Source organism: Otolemur garnettii, unplaced genomic scaffold, assembly GCF_000181295.1.
Source record: "Otolemur garnettii isolate 467f Iridium unplaced genomic scaffold, OtoGar3 scaffold00021, whole genome shotgun sequence".
NCBI lineage: Eukaryota > Metazoa > Chordata > Mammalia > Primates > Galagidae > Otolemur > Otolemur garnettii.
Window position 1 is genome coordinate 8,547,891 of NW_003852416.1, and position 17,665 is coordinate 8,565,555.

General features: G+C 46.8%; 1 protein-coding gene across 14 annotated transcripts in view; it reads right to left on the reverse strand.

Moving 5' to 3' along the window:
- The window catches only part of TCF7L2 (transcription factor 7 like 2), a 199,559-nt gene that overhangs the window by 21,708 nt on the left and 160,186 nt on the right, over positions 1–17,665 (reverse strand). For all 14 annotated transcript variants that reach the window (XM_023511700.1, XM_003787163.3, XM_003787161.3 and 11 more), the window contains 2 exons: positions 3,467–3,599; positions 1,062–1,164 (listed from right to left, as the gene is read on the reverse strand). In XM_023511700.1, the coding sequence (XP_023367468.1) occupies positions 1,062–1,164; positions 3,467–3,599 (236 nt within the window). The remainder of the gene's footprint in view (positions 1–1,061; positions 1,165–3,466; positions 3,600–17,665) is intronic.

Sequence of the window (17,665 nt, forward strand, 5' to 3'; positions counted from 1 at the left end):
CGAGGGTCGGTATGGGATGCAGCTACTACATAATAAACCGGGTCTTGTTGTCTTTTAAAAATAAAAACAGCACAAAAAAAAAACTGGGGATTAACCCACTCCCCAAATTTTATCTCCCTTAAGACTATGAAAGGCTGTCTTCCCCCAAGACACCCCAAGTTGAGACTTTGGCCGAAATTTACTCCTTTTAGCATTCAACACATTGTCCTGTGTTTTTTAAAGGAGAGATCACTAATAAACATGAAGAAATACATCCACAGAAACATACCACTGCAAAACATATATGCATAATTTGTGCAAGCGCGTGCATACACACAGAGCCTTATGTACTAAAGACCTTTCTACTTGTATTTTAAAACACGCATGTTTTTAAAGTTGTAGAAGGCAGTCGAGTTATCTGGGCACTGCCAGGAACCAGGACTGACACTCAGGAAGGACCTACATGCTGGAATGAGGGTTCTAGGTGCTCCATCCCCATCCTTCACAGTTAGGTAAAGCACTCAACATGCAAAGAATCTAGAGAGATGCTTGTTAAATGTTACACTATGGGGCTTCTCAACACTGTCACTGTCACCCTTGGAACTAATGTTTAAGAAGGGGTTGGGGGTACTGAAATTATAAGAAAATGAGCTCCACTCTGAACCCTGGATTTTAAAACTAAGTTGTTCCTGTTCCCACTCCCATGTCTCTGAATATGCAACACCTGACAAGGAGGACTCAGACTCAACTCGATGACAGGGCTCCAGAATGGGCTGCCACTGGTGAAACGTCATGATCGGCCTTCTGAAACTCCCGAAATGTCTTAGAGATACCTTTGCTTATAGGGCCTGTAGGGACCACAGGTTCCGAATGCCAAGTATCAATGACCTTTTCCTACCCATCCACCTGAAAGGCTACTGATTTCCCTGCATCCCCACAGCACATCTCAGCAACATCTTCCCCAGGCCCTCCCACCCCCCACCCCTCCGCCTCTTAACACACACATACGCACATGCACATGTATAATAATAAGCATGCCCATGTAAAAAACGAAAAGGAAATTAAAAAATGGAACTCCTTACTGTGGTACTAACCATCCTAGCGGATGGGGGATTTGTCCTACGGTGCCAGGCGATAGCGGGTAATACGGGGATATATCTGGAGGGTGTGGAGGCCGTGGGATTCCTGAGAGAAGAAGCAACATTTTAGGTACAAAGGAGGGAAGGAAGGAAGGAGTGACTGTCGGAGAAGGGGAACAGGAGAAGGAGGAAGAGAGACAGCTCTTCCGGAATCCTAGCACGAGATTCATTCATTATGATTCTAAGCAGCGGTGGTAGGTTTCAGCTCCTTTCCCTCGCCTCACTACAGAAAACTAGTTCTCCTCATTCCAGATGGCCTGGTGGACTGGGCAGACTCAGACAGACTTGGAAAATGCCAGCTTGGGAATTTCTGTCTCATGTGATTGGGGCAATTATTTAAAGTTTAAAAAACCCCACCTGTATAGAGCATGGCACATAGTAGGTGCTCAAGCAACAAACATTCCCTTTGCCCTTCCAACGGGCCCTGCCACCTGTGGGTTCTCATGACTCGCCTGCACGAGAGTGACTCCTCTCACTTCCCACATACTTGTTGAGTTATGGCTCTCCAAGGGTTACAGCCTTGCCTTCTTTCAAAAAAAGGTAACTCATCTAGAATGTCTCCACCTCCACTTAGAAGATGAGCTGGAGAAAGTGACCAAACACCATTTGGCATCTTATCCAAGGCAGACTCAGAATGAACAGACGAGGAGTTGTTGGGGGCCTGTTGTACTTAGTTCTGGAACTTCATCCACCAGAGGACAGAGCCACCAGTGGCAATTATGCTCCCCTCCTGACCAGGCTCCTCAGTTTCCCAGGGGCTAGAGTGCCATGAGGTGCACACCATGAATTCTGAAGGCATGCACCACCGCACGCTTCCTAATGGCACAGGAGCACATCCGTCAATCAGCTCTTAGAAAACAAGGACCGATGCTGACAGAGGAAGTGACCAGGGCAGCTGAAGTGGAAAGCAGAATGCGCAATCCTCAGAATTAAAAACAGAATACTGATGGGAATGGGCTGCATATCTGTGGATGAAAACTGACTGTGCATTTTGGGGGTGGGGAGGATTCATTCAGGAAGCGTTTAATCTGTAAATTAAGTCTCCCTGGGTGACATTTTTCATACAGACATTGCTTTCTCTCTATTACAAAAACCAAACAGATTAGCTGGGCTTGGACCCTACACCAAGCCATTTGCACACTTGAAAGAATGTTCACAGAGGAAAAGTAAACAGTCCACAGACGTTAATCATATGTTTTACGATAACCATTTAAAAGCTATTCCCTGTACTACCATTATTTAAATGAGACGCTGATGCTGCCATTCACGTGCGGAGCCTGGGGCCTGCTGGAGGAAGCCGCCAGCCATCCCAGCACCAGGCTTGGTCCTACACTAGCACAAGGGGGCTCAGAGGCCAAGGAGCACCCGCTAATGTTTAGCTTCTGTCCAGCCCAGCGAAGGCCACCTGACCAGCAGGCTAGCTCAGCCCAACACCAACGATTCCCTCTGACAAAGTGACATGGGATAGTCATTTCAATTCTGTCCTTCTAATTACTGATCTGGGACAAGGAGACTCTAGCCAGCACACACCACTGGCCTTACCCATTCTGCCCAAGGTCACCCCACCAGCACTGGGGCTGCCTACCTGATTCCTATCTTGTTGAAGGAGGACTACAAGTGACCCTTCTCCTCTCCTCCCTCTCCCCTTTGGGGGAAAAAGTTAATGAATAAGTGGGATGGAAAAAGGGGCCACCTGCAAAGGCTAAAGGATAATGTGGCAACATCCACCTGAGACCCTAGCGATTATTCTGTGAAGAAATGGGGCAACCTCCCTGGGCTTTGGTATTCCCATCTGTACAATGGGCTTAACAATACCTGGACTACAGTAGGAGCCCCAAATGAATCAGTAGAGAATGCAGAACCCAGCAAATGTGGTCTTTTGAGGATGCACGAGTAAGTGATTGTCAAGTGACTGGAGGCCTTCAGCCACCAAGAAGAGGGCCACCAAGAAAACTGGGGCCCTCAGGAGCCATGCGGTTAGGTTGCTCTTCTTTCCAGGAAGCTGAGAATCCTCCCTGAGAAGAAGCCTCCAGTATGAGTCCTGCTTCCAAGTCTGTCTGAGGCTCTTAGAATTAGAACCCCCTCCAGAGAAATATGGAGGGACCTGCAGCCAAGTTCCCAAGACAGCCCCTTTCCAGGTACTTGAAGCTCTAAAGAGATCTTCAGCACTACAGAGAGGAGAGGCTTCAGCTTCCCCAAACAGCTGCCCTTTCAACACCCGGGAGAGGAAGGGGTGCCCCTCCACCCCATTCCCACCCAATCCCATGCTCCCTGGCCCAGACCCCCTGCAGTGGTCCCTGGAGCTCCAGGACAGATGCTCTGTCTTGGCACCCAAGCTCATGGCCTACCTGTTTTGGGGTCTACGTCGGCTGGTAAGTGTGGAGGTGGATTTCCCGGGGTGAAGTGTTCATTGCTGTATGTGATGAGAGGTGTGAGGGGGTGGACATGGTGCGGGTGCTGCACCACTGGCACTTTGTTCGACTGTAAGGAGAACAAGAAAGAAACCATTGAGCAGTTCACGCAGCCCAAGACTTCAGAGCACAGGGCCCATGGGCTCCCCTCCCACCTTGGTTTTGTAAGATGCACTTGGCGCTGCCCACCCCACATCCCTCAGCCCGTTTTAAAATGACAGGTAGTTGTAAGACAGCTCTTTGCGTTGATCTGTACTTTTTACCTCCCCACTGAGTCTGGCTTTTAAAATACCTTCTTCGACACCACCCATCATGGAGCCCCAGAGTCCCATCAGCAGGTAAGTGGGAAGTGGGGGCTTTAATCTCCCAGGCCTGCTGCGTCTCCGCGTGGCAGGTGGGATCCCTTACCCCAAGGCCCCACTGGTGGGACCTCCGGGAGGCAGCTCACAGGAAAACCTTCACCTACAAGGAACCCAGCAGGGCCCAAATCCTCCCCAGCCAGTCTCCATAACCACCCCCCAACTCCCAACCCTGCCTGCCCTCCGAAACAGCAGGCATGTGACAATCCTTCCCAGATAGCATGGATAAAAAGCCCCACTCATGGTTTGGGTGGGAGTGTGAACTTTACCAGAAAGCTCTAAACTGCCTGGCAAGCACCTGCATATTTTATGCAGATTACAGCAGCCCTGATTCATCAGGAATTTCATTAGGAAGTCATCTGGGAATACTAATAAATTAACTGGATGATGATGAATTGAGCTCATAAAAGGTATACATTTTAGAAATAGGCGGTTCTAGAAAACAAAATACAGGCATTCTAGTGTCTGGGGAAGGTGGGTCAGTGGAGAGAAATAGAAGGGGGAAAGGCAAAAGAAAAAAATGGGGGACAAAGGATTTTAAATAGTTTCTAGCTGCCAGATCCAGGCTTTCCCCAATTATTCTCCTCTCTTCCTCCACCCCACTCACAGTCCCCTCTCCCCTATGCTGCTCTGTAACTTAGCCCAGCAAGATCACAAAGAAAAAATTAAGCTGAAACAAGCGAACTACTGGGCCATTTACTGAGAGTAATCCAATTGCAAAAAACCCTATTCCCCATAGAGGATTTTCACTAAAATCCTACAACAGGGACATTTAACCAGATTAGGTACCAGCGAAGATAAAGAGGCAAGTATTAGATGATGAATGGATTAGAGTCAAGTTTCATTTCAGAACGTGTCTTCATTTCCCTTTATTACTTTTAGGAAGGCACAACTTGCATTAACATCAAGGAAAAGGAATTGCATTAAAAGCAAAGAAGGTTCTAGTGCTGCCCACTAGCGCCTATTGAGTTCAGGGATCTCTGAGCAGTTAGTTTTCTTCATTGTTTTTTCTTTTCATCCTTTTTTTTTTTTTCTTTTTAAGGATGAGGAAGGAATATAATATGGGGAGAGCATTTTGAACTACAGGTAATTATGAGGAAGGCATCTTTTAAAAAGTGCTTCTAACCTTTTCATGGGTATGTTTAAAAAGAAAAACATGGCCTTCCTAGATGCTCCGGAAGAAACTAGAGAAAAAGAAGTCAATGACTCTTACAGCTCAGTTTCTGATTCCTGTAAACAGCTAAACACTTTCTGAGAAAAGGGCTAGCAAGCTGCTCACACCATTTTGCAATCGAAGCAATTAAGGCCACCAAAGCAGAGGGAGCTGGGGAGCCAGTAATACTTCCTTGGTGTGAGGCCACGTCCAGCAGTGCTAAGGGCTGCTGCCCCGAGGCCAGTGCCAGCACCTCATGGGCATGTACTGAGGATTCCTTTAGGGAAGTATTTCTGTTTAGGACAACTTGAGAAGTAAGGAGCAAATAGGCTCCCACTGTGTGCTGGGATGGAGAGAGGAAAGGAGAAGGAAGGTGGGAGGGGGGAGAGACAGACAGACAGACAGACATAGACAAAGTGGACACCGTTAGGAGGAAAGGAAAATGAAGCTGTAGTTGCCTTCTAGAAGTTTTCTATTTGGTTGGAAAGATACTCGCCAGCTGACATGAAAGAAAGCAGATCAGTCCCAGAGAGTTTAATAAAGTGTGGAAGGACAGCAGTGCCAACAGGAGCACCACACGTGGTCCAGAGAAGGGAAGACAGTCACGGTGGGGTGGGGGGTGGGCTGACCGATTGTCAATGGACTGACCACGAACAATGAGGGAAGCCAGAGTATGAATCCACCACCAGCGCCGCAGAAGGGGCTGGTGGCAGCCATTGAAACCAGCAAGCTCTCAACCCTGGCTGAGTCATGGATCTCTGGGCATGCTCATTACATATTCAGATCCCCGATCCTAGGAAATCTCCCAGTGGGGACCTGACTCAGTAGGCCTGGACTCAGGATCCAGGTCTCATGGGCCTGCTGAGTGCCACAGGTGGCTGGCTTTTCTGTTCAGCCATGAGTGAGAAGCCCCAGGCCAGAGAGAGAACCCATGGGTGCAGGTAAGCACAGAGGCTGCTATGTGAGTTCTAGTCAAGTCCTAGTTCTTAGGAAACCCACGGAAAGGGCTTAGCCAGAACTTAGCATGTGCCCAGTTTGTTATTTACTATCAATTATGGTGATTTACAATTGATGTTACTTTTGTCACCAAAAAGAAGTTGCCCAATGGCATGGTTCTGTCTGCAATGAAGAACCACAAACCCCACAGCAGTCTTCTCAACAGGACTAAAGGGAAATGTGGAGAAAACCCTCTTTCTCTACTTGGACAAAAGGATGAAGACAGTGTTTGGGCAACAGTGGAGTCAACTGGGTGTGGGATTTAAAAATTAATTCTCTACCTCCTTCTTAAACACATGTATGAAGGTGATTCCAACAAAAGTTGGAGCCCTGTTCTGGCTACCAACACCCCTCTATTATTTTGCATACCTGAGCCTGGCCAACTGGTTTTTCCCTGTCAAAACCCTATAGCATGGGGATGAGGAGTGGGGAGTGATCACAGAGTGGAAGTTTTACATGCTGCCTGGCTTTGGGGGAAAAAATGATCTTGAATGCATGCCAGGCAGTTCCCTGTAAAGGAAAGTAATCACTTATCTGTCAAAGTTGACTAGTTCCCAAGCAAGCAAAGGGAATTCTATAGACATACTGCCAAAACCAGAGTCTGACTGCCACCCCATTCAACCTGCCTGTACCTGGAATCCTCTTATGATGGGAGGGCTTTCTGCTTGCAAATGCCTTTCTCTCCAGCTTCAGGACCCCAGAGTCCTTTTGTTCTATATAACCCTACGCGCCCATTGCTGAGGTTGTGTTATGAACCTTTCTTGGTCCTACTATACTCAAGTTGCTTAAGGACAAGGACTTTGTATTCTAGCCCTTGGGTCCCATGAAATGCCCAGCCTTTGGGAGTGGCAAACATGATCTCGTCAATGCCATAAGAACCACCAAAAGGCAACCGTAAAGATCAGAAGAGAAGGACAGAGCCAACCACAGGTTCACCGTGGTCTTTAGATGCCATCTGCTTCAAATCCCAGAAGAGAGAGAGCTAGGTGGCTCTCCAGAACCATCCAACCCAATCACTTTGCAGAAACCATCTCAGTTACCTTCGAAGTGGTTTTAGAGCCCACAGCCATGTCATACCATTCAAGGCCTGTGAGTGCAAGGAAGATTTGGGTTCTGATTCTGCTTTACCAGTCTGGCTGTGTGACCTCTCTCAGGACTTGGTTTCTCTCAGCTCAGAATCCAGCTTGGAACTCCAGTTCAGAATCATGTCCACCTAGTAAGGTGGTTGTGCAAACTAAACTGAGTAGGATCGTGCATGTCAAGGCTCAGCACAGTGCCTGGGCACATGGCTAAACATGCGCGACAAAGAGGTTTTTTAGGAAACGCAGTCTGGCAAATACTAACGATGGTGACGTTAGCCACCTCTCTAGTCTCTTTAAATTAAATTCACGGGGGGTGGGGGGGGATATAGCCAAAGATTTCACTGGTAAGGATGTTCACAATGGGACAAGAGCGAAGGTGTGACCCGTGACCACCATGGTCAGGCACACATCCTTCTTAAAAATACGCTATTTAACTATGGATATATTTTAATAACTCTTGTGAGAAAAGGCATCATTTTACAATGCCAAGGAGTTAAGACTGCCAGAGAGGAGCTACAAGTGAAAAGACAGTTGGATTTGGCCATGGCCCCCCAGAATCAAGCTGACACATGTGAAACACACACCAAGATCTAAATAGACGGATGCCCCTTAGATGTTCTTCTTCTCTTTGTGTAGCTCCCACTTCTTTAACAAGGTCTATCAGAAATGGGTTCAAAGCTGGGCTACCCTAAGAAAATTCAGAAGTGAAAAGAAACTTGGGTGGGAGACAGACATAAGACAACTTCCCAGAAATGCATTCATGGCAACTAAATTAAAGCAACAAATTCTATGCCAGGTGTGTTGGTGGCTGAAATAGCCCCAAATATTTATCCCCTCCCCTGTTATCTTTTTTTAAACAGAGTCTAATGTTCAAGGCAAACCACTGCAACAGAAAGCCAGGTGCCTTTTAAGTAACTATTTTACCTAAATGCACCTTTGAAACCAGATGGGGGGGCAGGGGGTGTGAAATCATGACCACTAGTGACAGCTAACTATTATTCAAGGCTGCAATAGTAATAGGTGAAGGAAAGTTGTGTGTGTACAGAGACTAAGCTACTGTGCTGAACCCTTAAGAACACGATGACAACGATGATGCCCTGAGCCACAAAAACAACAAACACACATGAAGCAATCCACTTGATTTCAAAATTGTTAAGCCCCAGTGGCCCACACAGACCACCGCCATCAGCATCTGCATTTATTTATATATGGAGCCACAGAGAACCCCTTGTCTAGATGATCTGAGGGTAGGATAGCATCTGACCAGCTGCTACTATACCCACAGTACTAGACTTAACCCCAGCAGGGCAAAGAGTGGCTGCCATTTAATGGGGCCTTAGTTCTGTACCAACCTCTCTGGGGGACATACTTTGTTCTAGAAAATCCTCACAACAAACCTATGCAGTAGTCAGCATTTGCCATTAACTCTGTGTGGTAGGTGCAGCGATGCCTCCCGAGTCCCCCTCCTTGGGCCTCAACCTGGCTCACCCCACAATCCCAGGCTTGCTCTGCAAAGACTCAATCATTGTGATGGGGTTACCTGCCATGGTGATGCAGTGAGATGTGCCCATGAGACTGGCTTGGGCTGACTGCCCTTCCCGAGTAGACACAGACACTCAGTAGAAATTGGTCCTCAAACTCCTACTGCCAAATTCTGCAACTGAGACCAATTTGCCCCAAGACCCAAATGTGGGAAAAATTCAGGGTTCCCTGACTTAGTGGGGCACAGCCTTGCCATAGAGCACTGAAAATTTTCAGCAGTTTTTTTTTTTTTTTCAGCATATAGCTGATTAGGAGGGTGGGATTGAGGTGGAGGTATGGAGGGCTGAAGACATTTAACAGGATGTTTCTGCATCTCAAATAGAAATAAGCAGAATCAGGACCCAGCAGGGTTCTGATGATAAAAAACATTGTATGTGGCCAGTTTTTTTTTTTTAATGGAAAAGAAAAGAAAAAAAAAAAAAAACTACAAAAAGGATCAGCTAAAACACTAAACCTATTAAACAAGGAAAACAATATTTAAAAGGAACCAAAATCCTCATTTGACTTTAAATCTTTTTTTTTTTTTTGCAGTTTTGGCCAGGGCCAGGCTTGAACCAGCCACACACACACCCTTCCCAGGTATATGGAACCAGCGCCCTACTCCTTGAGCCACAGGTGCCACCCTTGACTTTACATCTTTAAGAGCTTTACGCTTTCTACCTGGATAAACTGCTATTTCCCAAAGCAAAAACTCTCTCCCTCCTTCTGTTCCTCAGGCTCTATTGGGATTTTGAGCATTCAATAGTTAAATTATAAAGCAAAGGTCCTTTTGACAGCCCTCAAAGCACACAAAGCCTTTCCATCCTATGTATTCATCCATCTCATCCCATTCAACAAACTGGGGGGTTGTGGGGGGGGGGGGGGGGGAGGGGGAGGGGGGGGGGGGGGGGGGGGGGGGGGCCATGGGACAGGGGGGGGGGGGGGGGGTGAGGAGGGAGGTGCCTCTGAGGTTGACCTTTGACCTTTCAAGAACCCTTAAGCGCCCTGTTTTGCAATTTGGCCATGCCATCCTCATTGCAAATGCCTACCTTTCTGAAGGCTGCACATAATTTGGAACTTGGCAAGGCAAAGATTGATCAAGGAGCTTCTAGATCCCTCTGCTGCGTCCCCCTCACTCTGAGCCCACAGGCTTCTGTAGAGTGATGCAGTTATAGTTGCAGAACTGTGGGCAACCTGATGGGAATGGAAGCTTGCCTTTCACCTCTGCAGCCTATTAACCCACAGGCACTGCAAACAGACAGGGCCACTGCTAGCTCTGGTCTGTCCATGGCCCTCCTCGGCAATGTGCCCCTAACGCTCTCCCTTCCGGCAGAAGGAAAATGGGGCCAGAAAGCCCCTTTAGGAGCCCAGTGCAATAAGACAAAAGCAGCACAGAGGAACACTTGTCAGCCTTTCCCCTCCTCAGGGCGGGCACAGATGTCTTCAGTGTTCTTAACTTACCAGTCCTCCCAGGGGCTGAAATAGGCACCAAGAAAGGACAACCGTTCACCCCCGGTTTACATAAAAAATGGGTTTATAGTTCATCTCCATGCATTTTTCCAGATGCCATTTACTATGGCTGCAGCGAGGCCAATGGTGACTAGTAAAACATTAATGGGTGTTTCACGTCACTGGAGCCATGGAGAGTTGGGGCAGAGAAGGGGGTGGGGATGAAATGAAGGAGGGGCTGTTTCTTATCCATCAACCAGCCCTCAGCAACTCAACTACTCCTGGTTCTTTTCTCTTTTTTTCCTGGCTGTGAAACAGAGGATGGTGGATGGTCAGCCAAGGGAACCCTCCTGCACCCAACAACCTATGACCCCAACAATTCACAGGTACTTCTGCTATTGCAATGACCACAGGGTACAGGCCCAGAGCAACCTGGATCAGATTTGCATGCACAGTCCCCTGCCACTTTTGCTGGCCACTCTAGCTTTTGTATCTTGCGCACCTCTCTTGAAAACAGAGGGTGAAAGTAGCAGATGTGACTTCCCCCCAGCCCCAAATGGTTTCTTCAGAGGATTTCACCCTGGTCCTCACCCCTCTCGGCCAGCCAGGCCCCATCCAGCACAGTGGCCAGGGCTCTTTCACAGTTGAATGTTGCTCCTTTCTGTCTAAGGCCCTGCTCCCAGCTAATGGTGCATTGTTTCCCTAGACAAGACTTCTATTGATAGCTACAACACTGCCTGTTGGAAATAATAAATAAAAGAGAGAAGGTTTCACAGGGTTCGGGTTTTACTTGGAGAAACGCGGTGGTTCGGAGCTGCAGCACACAGCCTATGCCATGCGGCTGGGCTACTCACCAGGCTGCAGCAAACCTGCCCGCCAAGCTGCAAAGTCCCACCAGGCTGCAAGGTTCCAGCTTCTCCAGCCCCTGAGAGCCTCACACAAAGGGCATTGCTTATTTGTTTTTTTTGTAAATGGTCAATGGCAGACTCCCCCCACCCCCCGCCACCCCCTTCTCTCTCCCTCTCTAGAATCAAATCCATTTAGACAGCAAGAAGAGGCAGAGAGAAGATTCTCCCTGCTGTCTGCAAAATTCTGCAGACTCATAGTTTCTCATGGATTCACACAGGCATTAAAATTCTTACTGGGAAATGACTGAACAGGGCAGGCAGGGAGAGGGTAAATGTGCAGTCAGTTTTTATCCAAATTCTTACACACACATGCATGTACATGGAACTAACTCGAACCATCCTGAGTTCGCTGGCCTTTCTAAATTTTTTTATTTTTGGCCCCTTCTGTAATATAACCACCCAGCTGGTAACACACCAAACAGACCGCCAAGCACTGAGGGTCTAGAAGGGCCAAATGCAAGTCTTCTGAAGGACTTTTTCTTAATCCCCCCAAAGGAGGAGGGAAGGGCTGGGAGTGGGGCTGGAGGTGTTGGGGTGGGGACCGTTCAAACCTGGAACATAAAGATGTGCTCCAGCTGCTTGGCTGTGTGAACTCCGCAGCCAGCCCAGCCCAGCAGAGCTGTGCTTCCACAGGCTCTTGAACAATTACTTCCAGTTAAGTTCATTAAACATAATTTATTTCCACTCATTCTCATTTATTTTCCAATAAAAAGAAAACATCCCATTGTGCCTCCCCCAGCTAACCTTTAAAACACTTGCAAGCTTAAGTCTAAGCCCACCCCGTCCAGGCTCGCCCCTGACCGGAGAGTTTCCAGGGTTTTCTTCCCGCCTGCTTCCCTCCAACAACATCCTACGGCCTCAAAAAACTCTCAACCTGGAGGTCAGCAAGGGGGTGCGACAGGCACAACAGGGTCCTCTGTCCTAATCCCCCACCAGGTCTCAGAGATGAAGAACTAGCCCCCTCACCCTTAAGTAATTTCCCAGGAAATCTGTAACCCCCGCCCGCCCACCAAATATTTCCCTACTGCTTGGGTATTAAATGATTAGCGTTAGCATAATCAATCTTGTTCAGTATCTGAGTTTGCAGGGAATGCTTGGGAATTGGGTAAGAGGGTACAGCTGTTTCTAAGAAAGAAGATCTTGAAAACAGAGCCAGGAATAAATCTAACCTATTCCAAATGCAAATGCAAAAAACTCAAATGCAAAACAATTTTTAAAAAATCGTAATGATTTCCAGGCCATCCCCTACCCTGCCCGAAACACAACCACCCCACATCTAGGGGTTCCTAAATATAATGGAAAGGAAGTCACCAATTTTGATTTAGAATAAATTTTAAGTGCATAATAGTGAAGACATGGGGGGGGGTTAAAGAAAGAAGGAGTGAACAAAATCGTATACCATCTTCCTAATTTATTTATAAAGAACAGCTGCATAAAAATGTCTTTGTCTTCCTATACACATGTATCTAACTTTCAAATCTTAGTCTGTATTTGAAAATCATGCCTGCTCCATGCAGTCTGATAACAACTCAAGAGACAGGTGTTTCCTTCAGCGATCAGGTAAATTTTCTCCCTAGAAAAAAGCAGGTAAACGAGAGGAAGAAGGACTGTTTTCATTCAGGCAGCTCAACAACACACACGTCTAAATGCAGGAATTCAGTAAGAATTCAGAAAAGACAGAGACTGGAAAGAAGGCAAACACAGAGGCAAGAAAAATTGCACTGTCCAGCTCAGTTTTGCCCTGTTAGCATCCAAACATGGGCATCCTTTAACAGGCAACTACAGCCTCTTAAATGATACACACGCAGAGGACACAGAGTCACTGTGGAGCGAGGAGGGCAAGTATGCTTGCTGCTCCCTCTGATCCTGAACCGACGTGCTAAAAGTTCAAGGCAGCAAGGGAATGACCCAGGCAAAGTTCAATTTTTTAAAAAATCCTCAAATGTGAACAGAAGTATGTAATCTGGAGGGCATGTCAGGATTTCATCACATTCCAAAATATTGCAGAAGGAAAGAATCCCATTACATAGTTTAGCCAGGCCCCCACCAACCCCAAACCACAAAAGGGAGGTTTCCTCAAGAATACACGGTTGCAGGCGCTGTTGCTTCCAGAAAATGCTGATGCAGCAGCCTGTTGTGACAATACAAAGATCATAATATCTATAGCACTGGAGTTGGAATTTCACCCTTTCAAACCAAGTCCCTTCGCATAAGAAATCAAAGATACAGGTTTATCCTCACCAAAGGAATGAAACTGCAATTAAGTAACCCAAGTAATTTGAGTAAATACGGGTCTGAAACCTTCAAGATACCTCAAAATGGGAGACTCTACTGGGTGTGAAGTTTGCAGCAATACAACGTACACAATTTGCAACAGCAGCCTGCACTCTCTTCCTCACGATTCTCAACAGTTAATACAATCCGAGATTGAACCAAAAAGTTGCACACAACTGGAAAGAAAAATGGAGACTTACGCCCATCGTTCTTTTACGCTCGACCAGAGAGCTATCTACGACTTTGTGTTTTAATACAACATACAGGATTTAATTCCGGATTCTGCAAGCGTAGGAAGACTTAACAGCCTATGGTACATTTCATTCCCTCTCCCCCCAAAACTGGATCCAAGAGCTAACTGACCCCTGCAAATGTTTCTGTTTGGTCATACAACACCAATACAAATGATAAAAAGCAGTGATAAACAGATAATGACAAATCTGCCACCACAGTCAATAGCAATGCTCTGACAGCTTATGGCAAAAAATGTGACTCAAAAGTTGAACATACTTCATGTAGCCGAAACCCCAAATTCACCTTGCAAAAAGGCCATCTTCCTAATCATTAACAGCACAACGAGCTGTCATCGGTCTCCTGCTCAGGTTTCCCACACACATTCTGTATTAAGTTCAGAAAATACACACGTCACAAGGAAGACCACATAGCCCTAGACGGCCGACATCTAAATCTGGAGATCGAAAATAAAAACAACTAAAGACAGAGCAACAGAAAGTTAGCATTAAATATGAAACCAAAATACACAGTTTACACAAGCCCTGCTCCTGTAAAAGCCTCACTGCTCAGAACTGTTTCAGGCTTTGAAAGGACGCTCCTCTATGAGGCAATGTCATTTTCCTTTCTCTCTCTTCTGATGGAGCCCACCCTGGTGGGTGAAGAAAAAAATTATTTGTTAGAAGAAACCCTAAACCACACCACCCTTTCCTCAGGTTCCAGCTCCCCCGTACTTGGGGGACGGGGTCTGCCTTGCCCGAGAATTGTGAGGACTGTGATGAAAGTCAGACTTTCTCTCCCCCTCATCTTTCTTTTTTAACCCTTTCCCACTCCTCCCCCCCAAAACTGCTATGAAAAGTACTTAGAGAAAGGACACAGCTTGAGTTGACCATTCGTTCTTGCTTTATTTTTTTTCCTCCCCATGATCTAAATTTAAAAAAAAAAAAAAAATCACAGGTTTTATGGTCAAGACCATAAATACAGACACGGACATGAACACACACACACACACATGCACGCATACACGCACACACACACCACACACCCCACTACTCACCCAGCAATTCAAATTGAGGTGCCAACCGCCCAACTGCTGGAAGAGAGAGACCCCGGAGGCCACTGCACCTCCCTTAGCACTCAAATCTTCCATCCCCACTAAAACTGTATCCCTAGGGTACATAACCGCTTCGGCTCTCCTCTCCACCTCTAAAAAAACTTTCTCTGTACCTTCGAGATGGGACTGGGCCAGCTTTTTTGTCCTCCTCCCTTTCTGCTTTTCTCACTTTTCTTTTTCCTCCCAGCTTCCCCTCTCTTTAAACCTTCCACTTAAAGAGCTAAAAAAAAGCATCTTAAAAGATAGAAATGGCTCCAGATTTATGGCCTGGTAGACTCGAAATGCTCAAAGTTATCATTCATCTTGCCTAGAATTATTTCGATGATTCTTCCCCCTGTACACACGTCCCTTAAAAATTTTTTTTAAATAAAAATTTTCAAAAACCACTAATAATCTAGTCAGCTAATTGTAAGATTTAATTTTTTTTTTAAATTAAAAAACTTCTTCTAGTTTCCACTCTTTCCCACTACAGAATCCATGAAGGAAGGGGGAAGGCCCATTTTCCCCAGCCAGCTCAGGGCACCTAAGCAAAGTCCCCCTCCCTCTCCCGTTACCTTGGGCAGCCGGGACAGAGCTGCCGCTAAGAGAAGCAAAGAAATTACAGTCAGCCATGAGGGAAAATGATCAACCAGATGCGGGAGGCAGGCACTTTATCTGCAAGATTGTCAAATCCCTCAAAACAAATTTCTTAGGGAGAGGGCTGCGATGGGAGAGGGGCGGGAGGAGGAAAGGATACTTCCTTGTCACAGTGACACGGAAGTGACACTTTGCAGGGCCTTGCCTGCCATGCACACACACTCTCTCTCTCTCTCTTCCTTCCAGAGCAACAGACTTTGCCCGAAAGATTTTCAGCTGACCTCTGTGCAAGAGGAAACTAAGCGTCCTGAGCTCACCAGCATTGCAATAGTCAGGATGCTAACTTGCTTTTTTTGACTGTTGAGTTTTGTGAGCTTTCCCCCAGAAAGAAGAAAGAAGGTGAGAAGGGGAAATGGGAAGGGGTTAAAGAGAGAGAGAGAGGAGAAATTGCAAGGGGATGTAAAGATTACCACTAAATTCCACAAACCCGACTTACTTTTCCTGGGGCTCTTATAGGATCCAGGGCTGGGTACATTTGTGTGGGTTTAACTTAATTTGAGTTGAGACGCTCAGACATCACAAGCCTGAAAACGTCCTCTTTTACACGAAGGAGGGGAGTGTGGGAGGGTGGCTGCTCAAGGAGGGATAAAAGACAGAAAAAGTTGCAGAGGACAAAACTCATCCAGAATGCCTTTCTGGTCTTTTCCCGCCCCAAGTGTGAAATCATTTCACCCTTCTTAAAAGCAAATATACAACTCCCAATTTGCATGCAGGTAATTTGCTGCCACAGGGGATCCTGGACCTGTGTTGCTGGAAGCAAGACCAGTGGCAAAGATTTGGTTTCTTCTGGTGGCAGGACACCTAATATCGAGGAGATGTTTTTAATTTGCTGAACTGATCAACCATCTGTTTATCTGCAAACCCACAGGGTTCTTTTCATGACGTAGGTCTGTAAGCAATCTGTTAATACATGGGAGAAGTTAATAACCCTCGTCCATCCACACACACCCCCAAAATCAACAAAAACAAGGGCTGGGAGGGCTTAAAGACAACAAAAAAGGGGGGAATCCCTCATTTTCGTCTTTTCTTCTTTTTAAAAACACTGCTCCGTGGTCCCTCTTTCTGGACATAACTGGCCTTCCTGTGTAAGTGTCAGGCCGCAATCTTTAAGGCCCTTAATACCAAAACAAAACCCTGCCATTTCCCTTTACATGGCAGTAACAAAAGCAATGAGCCTCCAGTTTGACAAGTAAAAAGCCCCAACCACACAGCCCCCTAATTGCCTTCCCTCCCTCTATTCACACGGACCACCACACTCCTGGCAGCTGCCTTTGTCACACATGCAATTTCTTAAGTAAACTGCAAGTTCTCTGCCCGCTGATGGACAGCTCCCAATCACTCAGCAACAATAACTTATAAACTGCAGCAAACAGGACGGGCAACTTTGACTAGAAATTTCTGGCTTTCTCAAAAGACCAAAAAATAAGGGGGGTGGGGGGAGAGCAAAATGAGCCAACACACTCTAGGCAGCTTTCCTCCTCCTTAAAAAGGGGAAATTTTTTCAATTTCTTCAAACTAAAAACTGCTCCTAAGAACCCCGCCCGGTATTCGCAGTCCCATCGCAATGTTCGGAATCCATCCCCAGAGCGCCCCAATTTGTAAGGAGCACACCACGCCTAGACCACTGCCATAAAAAAACCGAAAGGTGATCTAGCGTGGCAAAGTTCTGCGGGATTAAGAAAAGACAACATCAGAAAACACTTCCCCAAACACACACATACACACACAAAATCCTTCTTTTCCTTTTAGTAGGGGAATTACAATCAGGTGCAGGAGAAAATAAAGTCTGAAGGCGGGAGGAATTGCCCATTTACGTGCCACCGTTCCTGTCTGCGCCATCAAGAAAGTTTTGTTCTGTTGTTTTAAATAAACAGGTTTGAGATGGGAGGAAGGGGAAATGGGTCTTGGAGGACTAGACATATGAAAAGTAGAAAAATGCACATTCTTTACGAAAATATGTGGGGTGGGGGAGGAGAGGAGCGAGGTGGAGCATTTGGGTCTTTAATTTGATGGGCAAAAAGAAAACGAACACCACCAACCCCCACATGACTTCCGAGTTAAACAATAATAATAAAGTCTGCTTCTACAGTCCCGGGCTGAAGTTCAGAATGAAAAGGTTTTGTCAATCTCTTTTCTTATTTTCTTTTTTAAAAAGTCGACTCCATCCATCGGGCACCTTCGCAAAGTACATCCATCTTAAAGTTGCTGCAAAGTGGCAGCGAACATCGCGAAGGCTGAGTCCCGGAGCATGCAAGAACTGGGCGACCCCCGACGCGCGGGGACGCGGCGCGCCGGCCACCGCGCACCGCCCGCCAGCCCGCCCCGGCCGGCCCGGGGCCGCTTACCATCTAGAGCGCGGCGCGGCGCTGTCCTTCCCGCCGCCGGCTCGCGGGCATGCTGCCGCGCCCGATGG